Source organism: Arvicola amphibius, chromosome X, assembly GCF_903992535.2.
Source record: "Arvicola amphibius chromosome X, mArvAmp1.2, whole genome shotgun sequence".
NCBI lineage: Eukaryota > Metazoa > Chordata > Mammalia > Rodentia > Cricetidae > Arvicola > Arvicola amphibius.
In genome coordinates, this window is record NC_052065.1 from 59,556,843 (window position 1) to 59,582,552 (window position 25,710).

At 48.4% G+C, this 25,710-nt stretch overlaps 1 protein-coding gene across 5 annotated transcripts; it reads left to right on the forward strand.

The window, feature by feature from the left end:
• The first annotated feature begins 610 nt into the window (after positions 1 to 610).
• Positions 611 to 25,491, forward strand: Med12 (mediator complex subunit 12). Of its 5 annotated transcripts, none has more exons than XM_038316338.1 (45): positions 611 to 922; positions 1,458 to 1,562; positions 1,763 to 1,954; positions 2,088 to 2,247; positions 2,690 to 2,871; positions 3,032 to 3,142; positions 3,253 to 3,507; positions 4,123 to 4,269; positions 4,597 to 4,696; positions 4,812 to 4,948; positions 5,171 to 5,302; positions 6,424 to 6,550; positions 7,541 to 7,770; positions 8,165 to 8,245; positions 8,359 to 8,529; positions 8,899 to 9,043; positions 9,212 to 9,262; positions 9,558 to 9,676; positions 9,856 to 9,999; positions 10,436 to 10,599; positions 10,811 to 10,942; positions 11,285 to 11,512; positions 11,688 to 11,832; positions 12,004 to 12,124; positions 12,534 to 12,635; positions 12,734 to 12,847; positions 13,099 to 13,274; positions 13,441 to 13,620; positions 14,618 to 14,689; positions 15,115 to 15,248; positions 15,371 to 15,532; positions 16,949 to 17,060; positions 17,229 to 17,318; positions 17,831 to 17,940; positions 18,141 to 18,276; positions 19,030 to 19,191; positions 20,558 to 20,935; positions 21,157 to 21,307; positions 21,439 to 21,647; positions 21,809 to 21,886; positions 21,975 to 22,192; positions 23,891 to 24,125; positions 24,597 to 24,761; positions 24,953 to 25,034; positions 25,217 to 25,491. In XM_038316338.1, exons 1-45 carry the CDS (start codon positions 824 to 826, stop codon positions 25,258 to 25,260), a joined length of 6,588 nt encoding a protein of 2,195 aa, XP_038172266.1. In that variant the 5' UTR covers positions 611 to 823; the 3' UTR covers positions 25,261 to 25,491. The 5 variants fall into 5 exon arrangements, with proteins under 5 accessions (XP_038172266.1, XP_038172267.1, XP_038172265.1 ...); XM_038316339.1 differs by having other exon boundaries at positions 21,439 to 21,638; XM_038316337.1 differs by lacking the exons at positions 24,597 to 24,761; positions 24,953 to 25,034; positions 25,217 to 25,491 and having other exon boundaries at positions 21,975 to 22,029; positions 22,105 to 22,192; positions 23,891 to 24,433.
• Positions 25,492 to 25,710: the final 219 nt, after the last annotated feature.

Below are 25,710 nucleotides of genomic sequence, written 5' to 3' on the forward strand. Positions count from 1 at the left end.
CTTTTGGTATTTTGAGACAGGGTCACAGTACATAAGACTTGGTTGACTTGGTTGCCCTGGAAGTCACTATAGATCAGGCTGGTCTCAAACTCACAGAGTAAGCCTGACTAAGGGTTAATAAAGAACAGAAAACAAGATTGGAAAGTTTTGGTGCAGAGGGGCTGTAACTGCCTGGGGAGATGAAAGCAAGCATTTCAGATTTATAGAGATGTTTTCTTTTTTGAGACAGGATCTTTTGTATCTCAGTCCATAGGTGCTTTCTTAAACAATGGCAGTCTCTAATCTTTACGACTGTCGTTTAAAGGAAGTATTAGCATACCCATTATCCAGATGTGAAAACTAAGAAACTCAGTGATTAGTAAAAGAAGCAGTTATTAACCAAACCAAACATTCCTGAGCACTTATTTTAGGCCAAAAACTGAGTGAGGAGACGGGAACCCAGTTCCATCTAGAGCTCAGCCCAGCGGCAGCCTTCCCCATTTCAGTTCTGTGCCTCCAGCATAGGCCATAAGGGTGGATTTTTTGTAGGTGAAATTGACTTTCCCTCCTAGGGCCCAAAGCTCCCGGGTTGTGCTCCGCCCCGCGCTGGCGAGGCCCCACCCCCTCTGCAGTCAGTATTGTCCGACGGTACCCAGCGTCCCTCGGCAGTTTCCGGCAGTAATCGAGAGTTTCTAACGTGCCCCGCCTCCGCCACCCCCCTTCTCTCGGCCTCGGTCCTCTCCACCGCCGCCCGGCTTGCTCCCTCCGGTCCTCGGCCCTCCGCCCCTTCCCTCCCCACCTCGCCTGGCCCTGCAGGCGCCTCCGGCGGTACGGGCTGGGCAAGATGGCGGCTTTCGGGATCTTGAGCTACGAGCACCGACCCCTGAAGCGGCTGCGGTTGGGGCCTCCCGATGTGTACCCTCAAGATCCCAAACAGAAGGAGGTGCGTTCACAAATCCCGGTTCCCGCAGGGTCCGGGCAGGTGATTAGTATTGGAAGAGACACTGACAGTTCAGGGAAGGGGGGGGGGCGGGGCGAGTAGGTGAGAGCAAAAGTCCCAAAAGGGGGAAGAGTAGAGTGGACTGGTGCCCTAGAGTAGGGGCAGCCGGCAGTTCCGGTTGGTGTTCAGGCAATGGCTCGCGAGCCACGCCAGAGGTGCCCCCCTTCACACTCGTGCGGGCGCTCACACACAAACCTCAGAAAGTTGTTAGGGCCAGCTTGGTGAGGTGCCTGCAAGGGAAGAGTGCTGTTGAGGTCGCTCTGGGGGATGTGGGAATCTCATTGACTGTGGGAGTGAGGGTGGGGTCTGAATGAACATTAGGGCTGGGCTTTAAACAACCACCTCTTCTACTCGGAATACTCCTCCCTTTCTTCCCTTCTACCCTTTCTTCCCTTCTGCCCTTTCTTACACCCTCTTCTACAAGGCGAATGGGGGTGAGCTAAAATGCTGGTTTTTTTTTTTTTTTTTTTTGCCTCAGGATGAACTGACGGCTTTGAATGTAAAACAAGGTTTCAATAACCAGCCTGCTGTCTCTGGGGATGAACATGGCAGTGCCAAGAACGTCAACTTCAATCCTGCCAAGGTGAGAGAACCCTGCCAGGCTGAAGGAAAAGGCTGGAAGCATCTGGGAAAGAGCAAAGGTTCTGGGTTGGGAAAAACTTAAAGGGATAACCTAAATGGCAGAGTTCGTAACCCAGGGCAGCTGCTAACCCGGTGCTACCTACCACAGTGGCACCTGGCTACCCCTTCTTACCACACTGAGGTACACTTTCCTTCCTCTAGATCAGTTCCAACTTCAGCAGCATTATTGCCGAGAAGTTACGCTGCAATACTTTCTCTGACACTGGTCGCAAAAAGTCCCTCATGAACCAGAAGGACAACTTCTGGCTGGTGACTGCACGATCTCAGAGTGCTATTAACACCTGGTTCACCGACCTGGCTGGCACCAAACCACTCACACACCTGGCTAAAAAGGTGAGGTACTGTTTTTTGTTCTTAGGGTCAAGGTGGGGAATGTATCAGATACCTACCTATGTTCTGATACTAAGCTATGTGGTATCAGCTCCTGGGGTAATAGAGACCTCACTATTTGTGATGTCCCATCCAGGTCCCCATTTTCAGTAAAAAGGAAGAAGTGTTTGGATACTTAGCCAAATACACGGTGCCTGTGATGCGGGCTGCTTGGCTCATTAAGATGACCTGTGCCTATTATGCAGCAATGTCTGAGACTAAGGTTAAGAAGAAAAATACTGCTGACCCTTTCACGGGTAAGTGACTGCACACCTGGTGTACCACTGATGGCTTCAAGGAGTGACAGACGCCTTAGTCTGTATTCCTTGCTTCTGCGTGAATCTCACACTCACTCAGTTGGTAAGCATGGAGTGATTTGCTTATCTACTGTGTTCGGGTACTGGGCTGTAAAGATGACCAGCATATAATCTCTGCTCTTTGGATTTTAGTGGAGATACGAAGGCATATGTAGCATAATTCAATATAGAAAGTGGTGAATGCCAACAGAGTAGGCAGACAATTCTTTGCGACTTCAGTGGACATAATGATTACTTGCTTTAAGGAGGTGGCATTTGTCTCCAGGGTAAGAGGATGAGTAGAGCTCAGGATTGTGGTGATTGTGGGTGGAGGCAGGGGAGACAAGAGTATTCGAAGCCTAAGAATACTATCAAATAGCCCCCTTTTCCGTACTTTCTTTAGAGTGGACTCAAATCATCACAAAGTACTTATGGGAACAGCTACAGAAGATGGCTGAATACTATCGGCCAGGGCCTGCAGGAAGTGGAGGCTGTGGTTCTACTATAGGACCCTTGCCCCATGATGTAGAGGTGGCAATCAGGCAGTGGGACTACAATGAGAAGCTCGCCATGTTCATGTTTCAGGTAGGCGCAAGGGCATGTCGTACATGGCATTGAATTACACCTTATCCTGTGTTGTCGGTATAGAATGGAATTTGCCCGTTGCCTTGCCCTTACTGTGGTTCTCTTTATCCTTCCATTTCCTTTATCTGCCTTACCTCTAATAGTTCCCTGCTATCCATAGGATGGAATGCTGGACAGACATGAGTTCCTGACTTGGGTACTTGAGTGTTTTGAGAAAATACGCCCTGGAGAGGACGAATTGCTTAAATTGCTCCTTCCTCTACTGCTTCGAGTAAGACCTAGACCTAAGGAGGGAGTGTTTGAAGGGATTTGAGGAAGGATTAGGATCAGAGCAGTGTCTCTTGGAGAAAACTAGGGGCTCTGTTGGTCATGTCTTCACAGTACTCAGGGGAATTTGTCCAGTCTGCCTATCTGTCCCGCCGCCTTGCCTACTTCTGTACCCGGAGACTGGCTCTACAGCTGGATGGCGTGAGCAGTCACTCATCTCATGTTATATCTGCTCAGTCAACAAGCTCTCTGCCCACCACCCCTGCACCTCAGCCCCCAACTAGCAGTACACCCACGACTCCCTTTAGTGACCTGCTTATGTGTCCTCAGCACCGGCCCCTGGTTTTTGGCCTCAGCTGTATCCTTCAGGTAGGTACTAGAAGGCCCAAGAAAGTGTAAAGGACTAACAGCTCGTCCTGGAGAATGGGGGTGAGTTCAACTCAGAGGTGGGAGCTGACGCTAAGTACGCCTTCAAGAATTAGTGTTTCTCAGCTTTTTGTTTGTTTGTTTGTTTGTTTGTTTTTCGAGCTGGTCCTGGAATTTACCCTGTAGACCAGGCTGGCCTTGAACTCACAGAAAACTGCTTGCCTCAACCCCCCAAGTGCTAGGACTGTTTCTCTATACTAGGACGTTCCCTTTTAGAGGTTTTGGAATTTTCTCCCAGAACTAAGTAGTAGGCCCAAGGCTTCTTAGGAAAGCCTGAGAATCTGGGTATGATGAATAGTGTATGCAGTCCCAAAACTTAGAAAGAAGAGGCAGGAGGATTGTGAGTTCAAAGTCAGCATAAGCTCCATAGCCAAATGAGCCTTTGTCTGAAATACTATACAAATCATTAAAAAGAGGAAGGTGAGGAGGAGGGGATCAGGAATGATACTTGCCCCAAGGACTCAGTCATAGTAAACCTAATTCAGATGGGCTCTCGGAAGTGGGGATTCTAGAGAGGCAGCCATGCTAACTGGGTTTGACTTATCTGTTGTCTGGCAGACCATCCTCCTGTGTTGTCCCAGTGCCCTAGTTTGGCACTACTCATTGACTGATAGTCGAATTAAGACTGGCTCTCCACTTGACCACCTGCCCATTGCTCCCTCCAACTTGCCCATGCCAGAGGGTAATAGTGCCTTCACTCAGCAGGTAAGTTTAAACACTGCCTTGGTATTTCAAAGTTGCGATGCGATGCTAAATTGTTTTTCCAGAAATAGTGGTTTGGCGTCTGCTACTGTTTTATGTTTCTGTTTTGTTTTTTGAGACAGACTCTTGCTAAGTAGCCTTTGCTGACCTGAAAGTTGTTGTGTAGACCTGGCAGGCCTCAGACTTAATGGTGATCCTTCTGCCTCTGCCTCCCAAGAACTAGATTACAGGCAGGCATATACTACCATGCCCAGCTTTCGGCTATTCTTCTTTTAGCTTTTTATGTATGGGGGTGCTTCCTTAAAGCTTTTTTTAAAAAAATTATTGCAGGTGCGTGCAAAATTGCGAGAGATTGAACAGCAGATCAAGGAGCGAGGACAAGCAGTTGAGGTTCGCTGGTCTTTTGATAAGTGCCAGGAAGCTACTGCAGGTGGGTGTCAGAGGGCAGAAGCTAAGAAAGGATGGTGATGGCTGCGTAGATATCTGAGACTCTGCATGCACGGAACCTCTGGTTAACTCCCCTCTACTGTTTGTTTTGTCCTCAGGTTTCACCATTGGACGGGTGCTCCACACTTTAGAAGTGCTAGACAGCCATAGTTTTGAGCGCTCTGACTTTAGTAATTCTCTTGACTCCCTTTGTAATCGAATCTTTGGACTGGGGCCTAGTAAGGATGGTCATGAGGTGAGTAAGAGAAACAGAAAGAGCAAAACCCTTGCAGGAGAAGCAGTCTGGATAAGGGTAAGGTTAGTAACACATTGATAGTAGGAGACCCCTGAACTGATGATCTTCTTGGTGCCTGGTCCCAGGATGTTTTTAGGTGGGGCCTATTTTTTTGAAAGAGGAACTCAGTTCTTTTGTCCCCATCCTTCCATTACTTTTCCTCATCAAATCCTTTGCTTGCAGATTTCCTCAGATGATGATGCTGTAGTATCATTATTATGTGAATGGGCTGTGAGCTGCAAGCGCTCTGGTCGGCATCGTGCTATGGTAGTAGCCAAGCTCCTGGAGAAGAGACAGGCCGAAATTGAGGCTGAGGTTAGAGGCTAAGAAAAGGGAGTGGGTTGCCCGATGGAAAGAATAACTGGGTTTGGACACATTGGAGTGATTGATTGAGATAGAGGTGGGACTGGGACTGGACCTGAGGGATTGGAAAGAACCCATAGAGAGCTCTCGTCTTGGCACGTACCTGTAACATTCCAGCATGTGAAAGGTTTATATAGAGGATCATGGTTACAAAGCTAACCAGGCTTAGCTAGAGAGACTGTCTCAAAAGTTATCTTTATTTTTTTTAAAGATTTATTTATTAAGTGTACAACATTCTGCCTCCATGTATTGCCACACGCCAGAGGAGGGCACCAGATCTCATAGATGGTTATGAGCCACCATGTGGGTGCTGGGAATTGAACTCAGGACCTCTGGAAGAGCAGCCAGTGCTCTTAACCACTGAGCCATCTCTCCAGCCCCCTGTCTCAAAAGTTAAAAAAGCTGAGTGTGGTGGTGGATATCTTTAATCCCAGCACCCAGAAGCCTGAGGCATGCAGATCTCTGAATTTGAGGCCAACCTGGTCTAATTTGGAACAGCTAGTGCCACATAGACTCTGTTTCAAAAAAAAAAGTTTAAAAAAAAATGCTGGGACGGGCAGTGGTGGTGCACACTTTTAATCCCAGCACTTGGGAGACAGAGGCAGAGGCAGAGGCAGGCGGATCTCTGTGAGTTCGAGGCCAGCCTGGTCTACAAGAGCTAGTTCCAGGACAGGCTCCAAAGCTACAGAGAAACCCTGTCTTGGGGAAAAAAAAAGCTGGGCATGGTCTTGCATGGCTTTAATCTCAGCATTCATTTGGGAGGCAAAGGCAGGCCAATCTCTTATGAGTTTGCGACCAGCCAGAGATGCATAGTGAGACCTTGCCTCATGAAACTAAATAAGCAAATAAATAAAAGTGGTAGAGACCTTACAGGGAATGTTAAAGACATAAGACACAAATAGAAAAGAGCTGATGGATTAATTGGTTAGAGAAGAGATCAAGGCTGTAGTTGGGAGGTGGTAAAGGAAATGAGAAGTATGGGATGGAGGCAAGACAGGTGACTCCCAAGGTTCCATAGTGAAGATGAAGAAGCAGGGAAAAGTCGCTCCTCACTTTGTTCTCTCATCTTGCAGCGTTGTGGAGAATCTGAAGCAGCTGATGAGAAGGGTTCCATCGCCTCTGGTTCCCTTTCTGCTCCTAGTGCACCCATATTCCAGGATGTCCTCCTGCAGTTTCTGGATACACAGGCTCCCATGCTGAGTATGGACACCTATAATCTTCTAGTTACCTTGCCTAAATTCACCTATAAGCTATGTACTCAGAAAACTTGAGGAAGGACCTTCTGGCACTGGACAAGTGGTGGTGTACACCTTTAATCATAGCACTAGGGAGGCAGAAGCAGGTGAATTTCTGAGTTCAAGGTCAGTCTGGTCTACAGAGCGAGTTTCAGGACAGCCAGGGCTACACAGAAAAACTGTCTCCAAAAACAAACCAAAGCAAAAGCCAGGCAGTGGTGGCGCATGCCTTTAATCCCAGCACTCAGGAGGCAAAGGCAGGCAGATGATCTCTGAGTTTGAGATCAGCCTTTTGTACAGAGTTTCAGGATAGTCAAGGCTACACAAAGAAATTCTGCCTCAAAAGCACAAAAAAGGACCTTCTGATCTATACTTCTGTCTTTGACTCTGTGAAAAATTACTTTTAGGCATAATTCTATTCCTTGATGATCTCACAATTTTCATAGAATAGAGAAATGCAAAGAATAAACAGCAGAACATTTGAGCAAAGCATTTTTACTATATGCACAGGAGCAATGATAGTCTGTTCATTCTGAGGTAGTGGTGGACAGCATGGAGTGATGTAGCCAACCATTTTTTAAATATTTGAGTATGGTTATTTTTCCTGCATGTATGTCTGTGCACCATGTGTGTGTCTGATACCTGCAGAGGCCAGTGGAGGGCTTTGGATGCCCTAGAACTGGAGTTTATAGACAGTTGTGAGTTGCTATGAGGGTGCTTGGAATCAAACCCTCTGGAAGAGCAGCCAGTGAATGCTCTTAATCACTGAGGCATTTTTCCAGCCCCACCAACCATACTTTGTATGTCTAGGCAGTTTCTGGGTTTTTTTTCCTGTTCTTGCCTCAGGGATGTCTCTCTCTGTAGTATTCTAAGAGCACCATAACTGAAGTGTGTCTCTATCTCTTTTTGTCCCGTCTTGTGTTCTGCTAACTTAGCTTTCCTCATTCCTTTCTAGCTGATCCCCGCAGTGAGAGTGAGCGAGTAGAATTCTTTAACTTAGTACTGCTGTTCTGTGAACTGATCCGACACGATGTTTTCTCCCACAACATGTACACCTGCACTCTCATCTCTCGGGGGGACCTTGCATTTGGAGCCCCTGGTCCTCGGCCTCCCTCTCCCTTTGATGATCCTGCAGATGACCCAGAGCGCAAGGAGGCTGAAGGCAGCAGCAGTAGCAAGCTAGAGGTGTGTGTCTTTTTCCTTGCTCATAATTATTACATTTCAACACTCCCATTTTCACAGCTTCTAGAAGCTTCCGAGCATCTCTTTTACCCAAGAATGGTATTAGAACTTTGTGGTTTATAGAATAGTCTCATGTCAGTTTTTCACTTGCTCTTCACGAAAGATCTGTGACGTACTCCTGCCTTCCTTTTAAAGCCAATGGAAACTGAGGCTTTACTTACTGGTTAAGTAACTGGACAAGGTTTGAATACAGAACTTGGGCTTTCCTCATGCCTCCTTGATTCAGTTCTCAGTGAACTTCCTGGACAGTGAAGAAGCACTCCGTGGGACTAAAGCAGGGAGTTGTTTTTGCATTTAAAGCTGCATTTAAGAAATGCAGTTTGTTGTGTGCCTGCAGGATCCAGGGCTCTCTGAATCTATGGACATCGACCCTAGTTCCAGTGTGCTCTTTGAAGACATGGAGAAACCTGATTTCTCAGTAAGATCCTGAGCATGAAAGAATCTAGCACCGTGGTTCTCCCCTTATGCCTCCTTTGGGAATTTCTTTGCCGCCTTTGCTTCTCCTGAACTTGCTGCCTTTCGCCCTCTTAGTTGTTCTCTCCTACTATGCCTTGTGAGGGGAAGGGAAGTCCATCCCCTGAGAAACCAGATGTCGAAAAGGAAGTGAAGCCCCCACCCAAAGAGAAGATCGAGGGGACACTTGGGGTTCTTTATGACCAGCCACGACATGTGCAGTATGCCACACATTTTCCAATTCCACAGGTACTGTTCTCCAACATTTGTGATGGCTTGTTTTGAGCCCGGATTTTCATTCAAGGAATTTGCTGAGGGGCTTGAACATGGGAGTGTTGAGAGTTACAAAGCATGCTCTTAAGGAGGAGGGCAGGAAGCCGGGTGGTGGTGGTGCACGTCTTTAATCCCAGCACTTGGGAGGCAGAGGCAGGCGGATCTCTGTGAGTTCAAGGCCAGCCTGGTCTACAAGAGCTAGCTCCAGGACAGGCTCCAAACAGGCTCCAAAGCTTCAGAGAAACCGTGTCTAAAAAAAAAAAAAAAAAAAAAAAAAAAGAAACAAAACAAAAAGAGGAGGGCAGGAGACCTGTGATGGAGTCTGATGGTGCTGCTGGGATGCAGGAGGAGTCATGCAGCCATGAGTGCAACCAGCGGTTGGTCGTACTGTTTGGGGTGGGGAAGCAGCGAGATGATGCCCGCCATGCCATCAAGAAGATTACCAAGGATATCCTGAAGGTTCTGAACCGCAAGGGGACAGCAGAAACTGGTGGGTTTGAGGCTCCTTAAACAAAAGTCTCCCCCAAAGAATGCCCTAGTCAGTCTTTCTATGCCCAGAGTAGGGCACTCCCCAGTCATGTCCCAATATCCTGTCTCTTGGAGTCTCCTGAGAGCTCTAGTCCTTTTGAAACTTCCCCCTCATTCCCCCCCTCTACAGACCAGCTTGCTCCTATTGTGCCTCTGAATCCTGGAGACCTGACATTCTTAGGTACCTCACAGTAAGCCCCTTACTACCCTCCCTCCTCCCCTCCTTAACCTAACACCTCCCTGTACACATTCCTTTGAGGTCCACAGTCTGTGGTCCTTTATACCTGTGCTTCATTGTCCCATTTGTCCCTGCCCCAGCCCTTCCTTGACCACCCTTCCCTTTTCTCTTCCTACCCTCATTCCCCTTTCCCCTCCTCCCTCCCACCACAGTCCCTTCTCCATACCCCCTTACCAGACCCCTAGTCAACTAGTTTTCTTTATTGTCCTGACTCATTGCTTTCACCTGTCCCCCTCAGGTGGGGAAGATGGCCAGAAGCGCCGCCGCAACCGGCCGGAAGCCTTCCCCACTGCTGAAGATATTTTTGCTAAGTTCCAGCACCTTTCTCATTATGACCAACATCAGGTCACGGCTCAGGTGTGGGCCTAAGCCAGCCCCCTTCCCACCTTCTGGCCTCCTGTCCTGTTTTCCTTTTTGTCTCCCCCCCCCACTAAGAGGCTAAGCCTGCTGGTCTTATCCCCTTCCACCATCATCCTTTCCTGCGTCCCTAGGTCTTCTTCCTTCCATTCCTCTCTCACTCGCACTGCTCTTATCAGGTCTCCCGGAATGTTCTGGAGCAGATCACGAGCTTTGCCCTTGGCATGTCATACCACTTGCCTCTGGTGCAGCATGTGCAGTTCATCTTCGACCTCATGGAATATTCCCTGAGCATCAGTGGCCTCATCGACTTTGCCATTCAGGTGGGGACGTTGGGGCAGATAAGGGAAAAAGAAGGAATTCATGCTCTATAGGGTCTCAAAAGACAAGAGTAGAGGCTCCAGTCAGTTTCCCAGGCTATTTGGATGGCCCAAAGACCAGCACAGTGGGAGTGGAACATGAGCTAAGAGTGCCAGAATAGAGACTTAAGTGCTCCCTGGGGAGGCCCAAGAGACAGATTAGAGCTTTGGGTACAGAGCATCCTCTCCCTATGGACTTTACAGCATGCTGGCCTGGAGACTGCTTAGAGATACTGCTAGCGGACGCAGGACACTGGCACATGGGAACCTGACCCTTCTCTGCTGAAGTGACTCCAGCAGGAAGGGGCACAGGCTTGGCAATGGCAGCTTCCTTACAGAAAATGGGTTACGTCCAATGAAAGGGGCCTCTTCTCATGGTTCATCTCCATTTCTCTGATAGCTGCTAAATGAGCTGAGCGTGGTTGAGGCCGAGCTCCTCCTCAAATCCTCTGATCTGGTGGGCAGCTACACAACCAGCCTATGCTTATGTATCGTGGCTGTCCTTCGACACTATCACGCCTGCCTCATCCTCAACCAGGATCAGATGGCACAAGTGTTTGAGGGGTAAGCAGGGTTTCAAAGTAACTGAAATGTGCAGGATTCTGGTGAGTGCCAATTAGAAATGGCCTAGGAAGGACATGTGGGGCCACACAGTGGGGCAGAGTCTGCTACTAAGGTAGGGTAGAATAGTTTTCCCAAGACTCTTCAATTGGTTTTCAGGGCCTCTGTCCCCTGTCTCCCCCTGTTGATCCTCCCTACCCTGCTTCTGTGACAGGCTCTGTGGCGTAGTGAAGCATGGAATGAACCGCTCAGATGGCTCCTCTGCAGAGCGCTGTATCCTTGCTTATCTCTATGATCTGTATACTTCCTGTAGCCATTTAAAGAGCAAATTTGGGGAGCTCTTCAGGTAAGAGATGTGAAGAGATAGGAGAATGGGGATAGTACTACCTCCTTCCCATTACCGCACACCTCAGCACCCAGCTGTCTGTGCGGGATTACTTATGCACTGTGTCCTTTACCTGTGACTTCCTTGCTGAAAGTGAACCTTCTTCCTCCTTGCCTTCACAGGCCACTCTTTCTTAATCACATGTGGTTCTCTTCCTGCCATGTCTGCTGTGGCCCAGCTCCCTTTTTCTTCTCCCAAGGTCCTCCATCCTTCACTCCTTTTTCTTTTCTCCCCTTTCCTGCCCATCCCTGTACCCTACCAGACCTCCTTCAGTACTGCTGTTTCCTTTCCCTACCCCTGCAGTGACTTTTGCTCAAAAGTGAAGAACACCATCTACTGCAATGTGGAGCCATCAGAATCCAATATGCGCTGGGCACCGGAGTTCATGATTGACACTCTGGAGAACCCTGCTGCTCACACCTTCACCTACACGGGGCTAGGCAAGAGTCTGAGCGAGAACCCTGCTAACCGCTACAGCTTTGTCTGCAATGCTCTCATGCACGTCTGTGTGGGGCATCATGATCCTGATAGGTATGGGGCATACTGCGTTGAGGAATGGGCATCATGCCGCCATCTGATCTTGGGAGGGGTGGCTTACCTGAGAGATGCTGTGCCTTCCATTGTTACTGGGGCAGAGACAGAAAGTTGTGAGTCTGAAGTTTTGTAGAGCAAGACTTTTCCTGAGGGCTTTTGTACTTCTCCCTAGGGTAAATGACATCGCAATCCTGTGCGCGGAGCTCACCGGCTATTGCAAGTCACTGAGTGCAGAGTGGTTAGGAGTACTCAAGGCTCTGTGCTGCTCTTCTAACAATGGCACTTGTGGTTTCAACGATCTCCTGTGCAATGTAGATGTAAGCCTTTGGGTGGGGGTCTTGCTGGAGAATGAGACAGTTACCTATTTGGTAGCGATCTGGCCACACTCAAGACCATGGAGGGTCAGAGTTGAGTAGAGTGGAGGCATGGCACACTGGCAAAGTCTCCTTCCTCCACACTGAGTCACGGTGTCTGGCCACTTTTTTCAGGTCAGTGACTTGTCTTTTCACGATTCCCTGGCTACTTTTGTTGCCATCCTCATCGCCCGTCAATGTTTGCTCCTGGAAGACCTGATTCGCTGTGCTGCTATCCCTTCACTCCTGAATGCTGGTAAGGTTCCAGTCCAGAACTCCTAGAATGTCAGTTCTCCGCCCTGTGCTAATACGCACTCCATAACCTTCCTCTTCTTGGGGAACGCCCTGCTGTAGTTCCCTGGCCAGCGCTTGTTGTACTTCAGGCTGGAAGGCTCCAAGGGCCTATTTTGAAATTGCAGCCCCGATAACACCTCCACACTCTGTGTGTATCTGGGAATGGAACCCAATAACTCCCTCATATGTGAGCCTGAGCTTCAGCCCAGCCTCTGAACCTTTTTGGCTTTTGCCCCTTCAGTTGTATAACATTTCTGTGCTCTGCTTCTCCTTTCACCTCACTTGTATTTCATCTTATTCTTCCTCCTAACACATATACACATGCATAGAGTTTGGCTTCATTCTTTTCAGATCTGCTGTCTGTCTTTTAGCTTGTAGCGAACAGGATTCTGAGCCAGGGGCCCGGCTTACTTGCCGCATCCTCCTCCACCTGTTCAAGACACCACAGCTCAATCCTTGCCAGTCTGATGGAAGTAAGTGACTCTGATTGGAGCCAGGCAGCTAGAGAAACTGTGGCTCTCCCAACCCGCTGCTTTTTCTTCTGCTTTCCTTGACTGTGGCTCCCTTACAGACAAACCTACTGTTGGAATCCGGTCCTCCTGTGACCGCCACCTGCTGGCTGCCTCCCAGAACCGCATCGTGGATGGAGCTGTGTTTGCTGTTCTCAAGGCTGTGTTTGTACTCGGTATGCAAGGGGGTAGGAAAAAAGACATGCCAGAAGTGTGTATAGGGTGGAGTGCCAGCAAAACTACAGGGACAGTCTTTCTCCCTCCCAAAGGTGGTCTCTCTGACCTTTGGAGAAAAGGGGAGGGAGATAAATATATTTCTGTTTCATAAGGCAGCGTTTGGGGAATTTCTGCCTCTGTGGGACAGGGCAGGTCTCCACACAGCATTCTGATCACACTCTGCCCTCTATCTCCCACCCATGAACCACAGGGGATGCGGAGCTGAAAGGTTCAGGCTTCACAGTGACAGGAGGAACAGAAGAACTTCCAGAAGAGGAGGGAGGAGGTGGTAGTGGTGGTAGGAGGCAGGGTGGCCGCAACATCTCTGTGGAGACAGCAAGTCTGGATGTCTATGCCAAGTACGTGCTGCGAAGCATCTGCCAACAGGTTAGTCTCACCTTCCCCCACTCCACCTAAATGCTTCCATGTAATATAACCTTGTTTCTAGCCCATGAGCACACTACCTCCCTGCTATACATCGTGTCCTTTACCTGCCCCTGACACAACTTCCTGGGGTTGCCTGCAGTCTTCTAATAATTATCAATCTCCTTAGGAATGGGTAGGAGAACGTTGCCTTAAGTCACTGTGTGAGGATAGCAATGATCTACAAGACCCAGTGTTGAGTAGTGCCCAGGCCCAGCGCCTCATGCAGCTCATCTGCTACCCACATCGACTGCTGGACAATGAAGATGGAGAAAACCCCCAGCGGCAGCGCATTAAGCGTATTCTCAAGGTAGGTCAAGATGCTGGGTTGCTGGGAGAAGCAGCAGGATCATAGTGGGAAACAGTGGAACTGTTCGGTAGGTAGGAAGATGAATGAGCATGCGGGAGAATGGTAGCAAAGAAAACAGCTCCAACATGGTCTTACAGAGCAGATCTGCTGTCTAGTCTAGACTAGGGAGTTAGGCTGTTAGGTGACAACTGTACAGTCTGCAGTGAGTATTTAGCTCGTCTGTGGCAAGAATTGCCTCAGGGAGGCCCGATTCTGCTTTGCATGGATGGCACTTTGGTTGTGATTCAGTAAGTGAACGGCAATAGCTACTGTGGTTGAAAATGTACTTCATGCTCCGGTACTCTGTGCATGGCACTGTGCATTCATTTCTTTCATTTGATCTTTATGACCCTGTGAAGTGAATAGGAATATCCTTATTTAACCAGTGAGGAAACTGAGGCTGGTGAGGTTGCTTCACATGAGCTAGGAAGTTTAGGGCCAGTATGAGGACATAGGTATCCTTTCACTTCATCATACCGCTTGCTTCAGACATATGGCTGACGGGAGGGAGGGGGAATAAGGCCATGGAGGAAGGACTAAAGGAATGAGGTCTCTTTAGCCAGAGGGAGATTACCTACCTACCAGTAGCTTTCCAGTCTCTAAAGCACTTTGTGTGCCCTGTAAAGGCCCTGTGGGGGACTCTGAGCAGCTGATGTGAAACACCAGAGTCAGGTTTCAACCTTAACATTAAGGATTTAAAGGTTAGGCATGGAGCAGAGCTTTGTGAGGTGCTAGGACAGGAATCTAGGGGGATATGGAAGCATTTTTAACCATATGTAAAATATGCTTGTTTTCAGTGATTTTGGATTCTTGTTTAAATGTAGTCTTTCCTAAAGAGAGGGACACAGAGGACCCTTTCCAACTTCTAGGAATCTGTTATGGGGGATTAGGAATTAGCCATAAAACAGTAGGTCGTCATCAATGATGACTAGTGTGGGAATGGATTTTTAACCACCAGAACTTGGACCAGTGGACCATGCGCCAGTCCTCCTTGGAGCTACAGCTGATGATCAAGCAGACCCCCAACAATGTAAGTAATGTTCCAAAGCCCCCCCCCCACTTTTCCAGGCTCACGTGCAGTTCCCCGTGTCGGGGCTATCAGTCACCATAGAAGAACTGAGGTCCTACCCTCAAGCTCCTGACTGAAAGAGATAAGAGGCCGTGAGAATGGCAGACACATGGAGCTGTTGATAAGGGAAATGGGTTGAGAGCGCTGGAGCTTTCAGCTGTGAAAGTGTGCCTGTGGTAGGAATAGAGCCTGTTTCTGTGGCCACGGAGAAGACAGTGGCAAACTGTAAGAATACAGAGCTACAAGAGGGCACAGCTGACAGTTATGTCCCTACTGTTGACTGCCACCATGCTCGCTCTCCTTCCGCCTCCTCTCGCATCTCTCCTGCTGTGTTCCCCTCACTGCTAGCTGCCTCTTAGCACTTTTGTACCTTTTATCCTCCCCAGGAGATGAACTCCCTCTTGGAGAACATTGCCAAGGCCACAATTGAGGTTTTCCAACAGTCAGCAGAGACAGGGTCATCTTCTGGAAGTACAACAAGCAACATGCCCAGCAGTAGCAAGACCAAACCTGTGCTCAGGTGTGTAGAAAAATATTAGAATTTGTCTCAAAATGGTGATGCTGGGCATGCACAGGGAAAAGAAGTGATTGTTCAATCTTGCCTACCTGGCTTCCCTGAAACCCATGTCCTCTGTCTTCTAGCTCTCTAGAGCGTTCTGGTGTGTGGCTGGTAGCTCCTCTCATTGCCAAACTGCCCACCTCAGTCCAGGGCCACGTATTGAAAGCTGCTGGGGAGGAATTGGAGAAGGGTCAGCACCTGGGTTCCTCTTCCCGAAAAGAACGAGACCGACAAAAACAGAAGAGGTAAAAGGACTCTGTGGGTAAGGACTGAAGAGTAGGAAGGAGAGGAGACAGCAGGCCCAGGGAAGGAGAAACTTTGGGGCTCAGGGTAGAGAACAGGCCTCATGAGAAAGTGGCGGTTGGGTGGGGCGTGGTAGTACGTGTCTCTAATCCCAGCACTTGGGAGGCAGAGGCAGGTAGATCTCTGTGAGTTCAGGGCCAGCCTGGTCTACAGAGTGAGTTTCAGAACAGTCAGGGCTACACAGAGAAACCTGTTGCAACAAAACAAACAAAACAGGAAAGGAAGGAAGGTGTAGTTGGTTTTTTACTCTTAGTCTTTCGGCTTTTTTGCTTTTTTGAGGGGCCCACCACTCAGCTCCCAAATAAATCACATGGCTACCCAGCTCCCAAATAAATCACACGGAGGCTTAGTCTTTCTTATCAGTGCTGGCCTTAGTTTGGCTTGTTTCTTGCCACCTTTTCTTATCTTAAATTATCCCATCTATCTTTTGCCTCTGGGCTTTTATCTTTCTCTGTTTCTATATACCTTTCTTTACTTCTTACTCCATGGCTTGCTGCATAGCTGGGTGGCTGGCCCCTAGTCTCTTCTCTCATTTTCCTGCTCCTTGATCTCTCGTCCCAGATTTCTTCTCCTATTTATTCTCTCTGCCTGCCAGCCCCGCCTATCATTTCTCTTGCCTAGCTATTGGCTGTTCAGCTCTTTATTAGATCAATCAGGTGTTTTTGACAGGTACAGTAACACAGCTTCACAGAGTTAAACAAATGCAACATAAATGCAGCACATATCTGCATCATTAAACAAATATTCCACAACATGAACAAATATAATACATCTTAAAATAATAGTCCACAATGTGGGGGGGGGGGGTGAGAAAGGAAGGAAGGAAAGAAGAGAGAAAGAAAGAGAAAGAAGAAGAAAAAGAAAGACAAGAAAAGTGGCAAGTCAAGAGCTGAGTGGCGTGGCTAAGCAGGAGGTCACCTTAGGAGTAGAATCTAGGGTGTCATGGGTAAAACCATGTTTGCTGCCAGCCCTGAGCTCGGTTCCTAGGGTCCACATGGTAGAAAACGAGAACCAACTCCTGCAGGTTTTCCTCTGACCTCTAAGTATGCAGCATGTCATGTGTACAAGGATGCACACAAAATAAATACAACTGGGCAGTGGTGGCGCACACCTTTAATCCCAGCACTCGGGAGGCAGAGACAGGCGGATCTCTGTGAGGTTGAGGCCAACCTGGTCTACAGAGCGAGTTCCAGGACTGGCTCCATAGCTACTGGGAAAGCCAAAAAATAAAATAAAAAAATACATAGAAAATAGAAATGTTAAAAAAAAAAGTTTTAAGAGTAGAATCTGGGACAAGAAAGTTGGAAGGTGCTTGACCCGCAGTCTCCTGTCTGCCCTTCCCCTCCTCATGGCTCTAGCATGTCTCTGTTGAGCCAGCAGCCTTTCCTATCACTGGTGCTGACATGTCTGAAAGGACAGGATGAGCAGCGTGAGGGACTCCTTGCCTCCCTCCACAGCCAGGTGCACCAGGTATGGGTATCTGGGCCATGGAGATGGTGGCATCAGGGTGGGGAAGGATGCACCTAAGAGGCCACTACATGCTTGGACCTTTCATTATTTTCTGATAAAAACCATTTGGTGACTTGGATTAGAAAGGAGAAGATTCCTGGGCACATGTTAAATTTGTTTCTATCCTAGATTGTGATTAATTGGCGAGAAAACCAGTACTTAGATGATTGCAAACCAAAGCAGCTAATGCATGAGGCCCTCAAACTGCGGCTCAACCTGGTAAGGGGGAATCTGGGGTGAAGGAGGAGAGGGTGGAGCTGGAAATACAGCCCCAGGTTGGGGAGGACAGGTTTGAGAATGGAGGCCCTAGGTTTGTTGAGGTCTTCCAATATTAGCCCTGTTTTTCTAAAGGATGCAGGACCCTAAAATGGTTAGAGGAACTGAGAATCCCTGTGGCCAGGATCCAATAGACTGAATATCCTGTGTGCTTTCAGGGACCCTGCCTCAGTATTCGACACTGCCTGAGCCCTAGAAATACTAGAAACCTACTTTGGAATGGTGAATGTAATTACAGAATTTATTTAGTACAGGTCCCATCTCTTTATGAGTAAGGAAACACAGATCCTAGTATCTCAAATTGAGCCACTGACCCAAGGTTGGATAGTAAATCATAAGTACAAATGATGGGACGGGCGTCAGGGGTCTCGGCTCCCACCCACCCAGGTTCTAACCTAAGCTTTTCTCAAACACTTATCACCTTGAACCATCTGACTGATTTGTGGTCTTGGCAGGTGGGGGGCATGTTTGACACAGTGCAGCGTAGCACCCAACAGACTACAGAGTGGGCTCAGCTCCTCCTGGAGATCATCATCAGTGGCACTGTGGACATGCAGTCTAACAAGTGAGCATCCCCAACCCTGCAGGCCATGCCCTGGAGTCTCTACTGCATACCAGCTGCAGGAACCATTGACTCCATGACCCTGGGTTCCCCACACATTCTCAGGCCCCTTAGGATAACATGAGTATCCCTTCCTGCCTGTGACCTCTTGGGCCATTTTGTTTTCTTAACCTATTCTCTGGTTTTTCTCCCTATGGCTACAGTGAGCTTTTTACTACTGTGCTGGACATGCTAAGTGTGCTTATCAATGGAACATTGGCTGCAGACATGTCTAGTATCTCGCAGGGCAGCATGGAGGAAAACAAACGTGCATATATGAACTTGGTGAAGAAGCTTCAGGTGAGCAAGGGAGACAAGAACAAGGTTTGGGGGCGCTGGAAGCTCAGTGCCTTCTACCCTGCCTCTGTTTAGTGTGTAGCCTGGGAATGGGGAGTGAGATGACTTGTTTTGGTCTGAGCCCTCTTTCTCCCCATTTCCTGACTGTTTTTTTTTAATCTGTGCAAAGGGAATTTACTCAATGCCATTACTTTTCTTAATTTACTCTTTTTGTTTGTTTGGTTTGAGACAGGATCTCATTTGGTAGCCCAGGTTGTCCTGTAACTCACTACATAGCTCATACTGCACTTGAACCCATAGTAATTTTTCCTGCCTCAGCCTCATGAGTGCTGAGATTAGTTTTGGTTTTTGAGATGGATGGCTCTTTATATATAGCCAAGGCTGGTCCTCAAACTCAAAATACTATTATTGCCTCACCCCTCCCAAGTGCTGGGATTATAGATGTGCACCACCATGCCCAGCTCTGAGTATCTTCTTTTGTGATAATTTATTTAACTTTTATTTTATATGCATTGGTGTGAAGGTATCAGATCCCCTGGAACTGGAGTTACAGACAGTTGCAAGCTGCCATGTGGGTGCTGGGACTTGAACCCAGGTCCTCTGGAAGAGCAGCCAGTGCTCTTAACCACCAAACTATCTCTCCAGCCCCCCTGAGTGTCTTCTTTCTACTTACTATGTTCTGTGCTACTCCTTGAGACTTCCTGTCCCTCTTGTTCTGTATCTTTGAACTCATGACCTATCTTCCTGTTCCTGCAGAAGGACTTGGGAGAACGCCAGTCCGACAGTCTGGAAAAGGTTCACCAACTGTTGCCACTACCCAAGCAGAACCGAGATGTCATTGCCTGTGAGCCACAGGGCTCCCTTATCGACACCAAGGGCAACAAGATTGCTGGCTTTGATTCCATCTTCAAGAAGGAGGCATGTTCTCTTGTCTCCCATGACCTCTACCTCACCACCTACACCCCATGTTAATTCTCACAATTCCAGCTAACACACCGAGTTCAGGAGCCCATTAGGCTGTCCCCAATAAAACCGACAAACCATCTGGGACTTTAAGCAAATCACTTAGCTTTCCTTACCCTTTATGTCCCCTTCTTTTGGAGTCTCCCTTTTCTTGGACTCTGCTTTACTTCCAACTGTCTCTTCCTGACCCTCTCCCATTTTCCCTTCCTCTCTGCCACCTGTTTTCCTGTCCTCACTATCCCCTGACACCCTATCCCTTTCTCATGTCTGTTTGCCCAGCTCAACTTCCTTTTTTTCATGTCAGTTTCAGTGTATGGGTTAAAAAATTTATGTATATGGGTGTATGTATGCCACTTACCTGTGCAGGTGCCCACAGAGGTCAGAAGTTGGAGTCTCTGGAGCTGGAGTTATAAGTAATTGTGAGCCACCTGAGTGAATTCTGGGAAACACACCTGGGTCCTATTCAAGAGCAGCAAGGGCTCTTAACCAATGGAATATCTATCCAACCCTTAGTTTCAGGATTTTCTTGATTAACCATATTACTCTGCATAGAAGGGGATGCAGACTTTAAATGCAAAGTGAAACCCCTTAATATTCACACTCTCTTGATTTTTCCTTATCAGTCTCTCTCCTGCCCTCCCTATCTCTCTACCTCTCCTCTGTCTTTCTCTTCTGTTTCTCTCTGATTGCCTTTCTTTGCCGTCTTTAGTTTTTCCTCGTCTCTCTCTCTTTCTCTTTTTTTAAAAAGATATATTTATTATGTATACAATGTTCTGCCTGCAGGTGTCCCTGCAGGCCAGAAATTGGCACCAGATTTTATTACAGATGGTTGTGAGCCACCATGTGGTTGCTGGGAATTGAACTCAGGACCTCTGGAAGAACAATCAGTGCTCTTAACCACTGAGCCATCTCTCCAGCCCCCTCCTTGTCTTTTTCTCCTCTCCTCTCCCTTCCGCTCTTGCCCCTCCCTTCTCCCTCTCTGGCTTCTTCCTATCCCTCTCATCTTCTGTCAGCCTCTGTCTACCCCATCTCGTCTGTTTTCCTGTCTGCCTCTTCAGTACCTGTTTTTCTCCTGGCCTCGCCCTTCCCCTTCACACCTTCCCCCTGCAATTTAACAGTGTCCCAGCAAGAATGTTCTTTCCTGCAGACGTCTGTGTCATTGTTTGTCTTTCCTCTTCTCATCTTGTCCTCCGATCTCCTTACAACTCTTTCCTTGTTTGAAAACTTGTCCACAGATATTTTACCCTTTCTCTAAGTTCTCAAGTCCTGCTTCCTGTTTTCCAAGTCTCAATGGCTCATTGTTTCTCATTTTCTGGATCAGGGTCTACAAGTTTCTACCAAACATAAGATCTCTCCCTGGGATCTTTTCGAGGGCTTGAAGCCGTCCACAGCATCGCTCTCCTGGGCCTGGTTTGGCACAGTCCGAGTGGACCGCAGAGTGGCGCGAGGGGAGGAGCAGCAACGGTTGCTCCTCTACCACACACACCTGAGGCCTCGGCCCAGAGCCTACTACTTGGAACCACTGCCACTGCCCCCAGAAGATGAGGAGCCACCAGCCCCTGCCCTACTAGAGCCTGAGAAAAAGGCTCCTGAGCCCCCCAAGACTGACAAACCAGGAGCTGCTCCTCCCAGCACTGAGGAGCGCAAGAAGAAATCCACCAAGGGCAAAAAACGCAGCCAACCAGCCACCAAGACTGAGGCCAGTTCCCCATCCCTCTCCCACCCCTCTTCCTGACTTTGTGTAGTAGGGGTTAAAGTTGCTGGTTTAAGGAAGGTATGGGGTGTATGGAGAAGGGGTGCCATTAGAATTGTGATAACAGTGACTATCAGTACCGCTCTCCTTACACCCTTTTCCCTCACCGCCCCCCCCACCCCAGGACTGCTATAACCCACTTACCTCTGTCCTCTGCACCCATGCAGGACTATGGCATGGGCCCAGGTCGGAGTGGCCCCTATGGTGTAACAGTGCCTCCAGACCTTCTGCACCATGCAAATCCTGGTTCCATATCCCACCTTAACTACAGGCAGAACTCCCTAGGCCTGTATACCCAGAATCAACCGCTACCTGCTGGTAAGTGTTACTAGGAATGGTGGAGTTGAACATTCCTTTCTCTCCAGGGGAGATGTGGATGGCTGGAACTGTTTTTGAAAAAAGTTGAAGGGATGAAGATCTCAGAGAGGTCAATTTGCTCTCCTTTCCAGGCGGCCCTCGTGTGGACCCATACCGCCCTGTGCGATTACCAATGCAAAAACTGCCGACTCGACCACCTTATCCCGGTGTGCTATCCACACCGGGTATAACTGCTGTCATGGGCCTAGAACCCACATCTTATAAGACCTCTGTGTACCGGCAGCAGCAACCCACAGTGCCCCAGGGACAGCGCCTTCGCCAACAGCTCCAGGCAAAGATAGTGAGAGGGGCAGTAGGGAGGACTGTCAGGGGGAGGGGTTTTAGTGGGTCACAGGCCTGAGGAGATACTTGGGACCTTCACAAGAACATGCAGGGTAGGAGGTATAGAAGAGACACAGCAGAAAGCATTTCCTGAATTTGACTTCTCCATTTCCTCTTTAGCAGAGTCAGGGGATGTTGGGACAGTCATCTGTCCATCAGATGACTCCTAGTTCTTCTTATGGTTTGCAGACTTCCCAGGTAAATGCCTGGGACTGTGAGCATCAGGGAAAGGGCAGCAAGCTACTGAACACCCTCATGCCCAACTCTCTCTCATCCTTCCCTCTAGGGCTATACTTCTTATGTTTCTCATGTGGGATTGCAGCAACACACAGGCCCTGCAGGTACCATGGTGCCCCCCAGCTACTCCAGCCAGCCTTATCAGAGCACCCACCCTTCTACCAATCCTACTCTTGTAGATCCTACCCGCCACCTGCAACAGCGGCCCAGTGGCTATGTGCATCAGCAGGCCCCAACCTATGGGCATGGACTGACTTCCACTCAAAGGTACCCAAAGTAGTGGTGAACTGGGAAGGGACACTGAGGTATAAGCAAGCATCTGATTTGGGAAATCCCATACTTGAGGTAATAGATGGGTCTGAACTTTGGGAGACACGAGGAACAGTAATCTTGTCACATAACCATTACCACAAACAACCGGAGTTGGAACAGACCCTAGAGACCAATAGTCTCACATTTACAACCTTGTCACTTCCTTGAGGATGAGAAAGAAGAAACAAATGTAGCTAGCTTTGATAAGAAGGGATCTAGAGTTTTTAGACATAGGAAACAATAAGGAGTCCTAAGTCCGGTATTAAACAGTTAACTCTAGGGCTAAGGAGATGGTTTAGTTGATAGCGTGCTCATCTAGCATCATGAAGTCCTAAGTTTGATCCCAAGCACAACAAAACCTGGTGTATTGATGCACGCCTGCAATACCAGCACCTCAAGAGGAAGATCAGAAGTCAAGGTCATCCTTGGCTGCATAATGAGTTTGAGGCTAGCCTGAGCTACATGAGACCCCTGTCTCAAGGGAAGAAAAAATAATTGAACTCTAGAATGGTCTAACAAATGAATTTCATGGATAATTTTAGTTGACTCTTAGTTAAGACTTGGGTAACTGTCATGAGGCTCTACACCTTAGGATTCAGAATACTCTAGAGTGGACTGATTAATTGCCTGCTGTGTAGCCAAAATTGTGTTAGGACTAGAGTGAAGAAAGATAGTTAAAAAAAAAGTACAAGGTTCCTCACCTCAAAGATTTTCTTTTACCCTAGTTGAGAAGTAGAGATCTTATGTAGAAGAAGATACCATGCAGAAGAATGTTTAGAGAATGGTATGAACAAAGTCATAATCAGGTGTTCAGTTGGCTGCCAAGAAGTAAAATGGGACTTGAGAAAAGATGGGCTACTGCCAGTGTAGATCAGAAGCACTAGAAAGATCCGTGGATTCGAGCTGGTCATGGAAGGATAGCTGTGATTGGGATTCGTAGAGAAGGGGGAAACGAAAGGCATTCCAGGTAAAGAAAGCAGCATAAGCAAAAGCATGGGACTGGGTTGAGTGTCTGAAGACAGAAAGAAGCGGAGCTTACATGTAATGGGAAACTTGTTCAAGGGAAGGAGCAGGGGCTAGGCTAGAGGGGCAAGTTGACATATAACATTACAGTGACCTACAGCATTGAGACACAACCCCGGAAGGGACTGCTTTGCTTAGGGGAGTGATAGGAGCTTGGCATAGCCACAGATCACTGTGGAATAAGTGGACAGAGTGTAGGGGAAGGTGGGAGAGGATGAGCGAGGGAGCCCAGCTGCAGATTGTCAGGGATGGGCAGATTTGGGTAGAACGGGCATATGGAGTAGCAGAACAGCTGGGGGTGTTTCTGGGGCACAACAGCAACCATAAAACCCTTGATAGGTGTTTATAGAATGCTTATCGTGTGCAGACTGTTTTTCATAAGAGAAAAATAGCTAAAAGAGAATCGAAAAATTCCTGAGCATTAATGTTATGAGACAGTAAAATGGAGTATTGTCTTTGTGTTTTATTCCCTGACCTAGAAATCTGTCAGACTCCAGAAGGGCTCCTCTAGTTAGTGCCAAGAGGAATGAATACAATGACTTGTTAGTTTCTTTCAGGTCAGGGACCCAGGGTTTGTACCACCCCCTTCCCTGCCCTGTGCTTTGACCTCTGGACCTCTTGTCTTTGGAGGTTTTCACACCAGACACTGCAGCAGACACCCATGATGGGTACTATGACTCCATTGAGTGCCCAGGGTGTCCAGGCAGGCGTCCGTTCAACTTCCATCCTGCCTGAGCAGCAACAGCAACAGCAGCAGCAACAACAACAACAGCAACAGCAGCAGCAGCAGCAGCAGCAACAGCAGCAGCAGCAGCAGCAGTATCACATCCGGCAACAGCAGCAGCAGCAGCAGCAGATCCTACGGGTAAGGCCCTGGGATTGTGGCTGAGACTTAGGCGCCCAAGAAGGAAAGGGCATCTTCTTCCCACACTGGCCCCAAGATGAAACATGACGGCGTGTGCTAGGCACCCAGCAGAGTGGGTATGGTTGTACTTTTGGTTTTCTTTGGTTTCTTTAGGCAGGGTCTCATACTCATGGCAATCCTTCTGCCTCAGCTTCCTGAATGCTAGAATTTCAGGCCTACACCACCATATTGGGTTAGAACATGGTGCTTAAGTGGCTTCCTTTCTCCTCTTTTTCATTTCCTGAGTATCATAATGAAGGGGAAATTGTACACTGTCTGCCAAATACAGTGTTTGGGTTCTTTCAGATATGAACCCAGAATTCCCTCACTATTCCTTGGCTCTAACTTCCTTTTCCCTTCCTGCTCCCATTTTTTCAATACAAAGGCATAGCTTCCTTGCTCTCCTTAAAATTATCTCTTGTATGCTTATAGCAACAGCAGCAACAGCAGCAGCAGCAACAACAGCAGCAGCAACAGCAGCAGCAGCCGCAGCAGCCGCAGCAGCCACAGCAGCCGCAGCAGCCACAGCAGCCACAGCAGCCACACCAGCAGCAACAGACAGCTCCTCCCCAACCCCAGCCCCAGTCCCAGCCCCAGGTAGCTGCTGAACTACAGCCACAGGCTCAGGGATGGCTGCACAGGATGGGCACACAGCCAGCCTATGCTAGGAACAGTGTGTGACGGGGTAGCGTCGGGAGGTCAGGCACAACACTAATAGGTTTGGCGGTATGGGTGAAGAAGGAGGTGGAAGATTGGAGTTCCATCTTCCACTTTCCATTTCCACCCAGTTCCAGCGCCAGGGGCTTCAGCAGACCCAGCAGCAGCAACAGACAGCAGCTTTGGTCCGGCAGCTTCAACAACAGCTCTCCAGTAAGCCTGCCTCCTTCCCAAGAAGAAGCTGGGGAAGAAGTGGGGATGGGGTAGGCAGAGGTGGCTGAGATGCTGGCGTCAGGCCCAGATTATGAAGTTCCTTCCCCATTTCCCTTTCCCTTCTTCATGAATCTGAGCCCTGATTGGTCTTCCACCCCCTGACAATCTCTCATTTTTCACAGATACCCAGCCACAACCCAGTACCAACATATTTGGACGCTTCTGAGTCACCTGGAGGAACTGCTTGTACACTGGAAGTGGCCCAGCCTTTCTGCTTAATTCTCAGTCCCGTTCCTGGGCGAGCTCCAGTAGTGGTTGGAGCCCTTCCCTCAGGCTCCATTTTTAATGAATTTTTAGTATTTTTGTTAATGTGAAGCATTGAACTGTCGGGTTTTGTATATTATTTATATAGAGACCCCAGAGCTGTTGCACCCAATACATAGAGCTTCTTTGCAAAGGAAGTGTGTGAATCTGCACATAGAAGGGTCTCCTCTGAGAGTGTCAGGGAAAGGATGAACAACTCAGCCTTCGTGCCTTCCATATTACCACCCCCCCCCAACTCACTCTACTCTCTCCATTTCGGAATTCTAACTGCTATCCTTTCTTCCTGCTCAAAAGCAACCTGCAGTGAACTCCAAACCCTCAGTCCTTTAGGGCTGCTTACCTCCTCAGCTAA

What these genes read in the sequence shown, in the direction of transcription:
- Med12 (XM_038316338.1), top strand. Translation starts at nt 824, where the DNA reads ATGGCGGCTTTCGGGATCTTGAGCTACGAGCACCGACCCCTGAAGCGG. An exon ending in TCAAGCAGACCCCCAACAAT is followed by an intron (nt 14,690 to 15,114) that starts GTAAGTAATGTT and finishes TATCCTCCCCAG; the next exon opens with GAGATGAACTCCCTCTTGGA. An exon ending in TCCACAGCCAGGTGCACCAG is followed by an intron (nt 17,061 to 17,228) that starts GTATGGGTATCT and finishes TTTCTATCCTAG; the next exon opens with ATTGTGATTAATTGGCGAGA.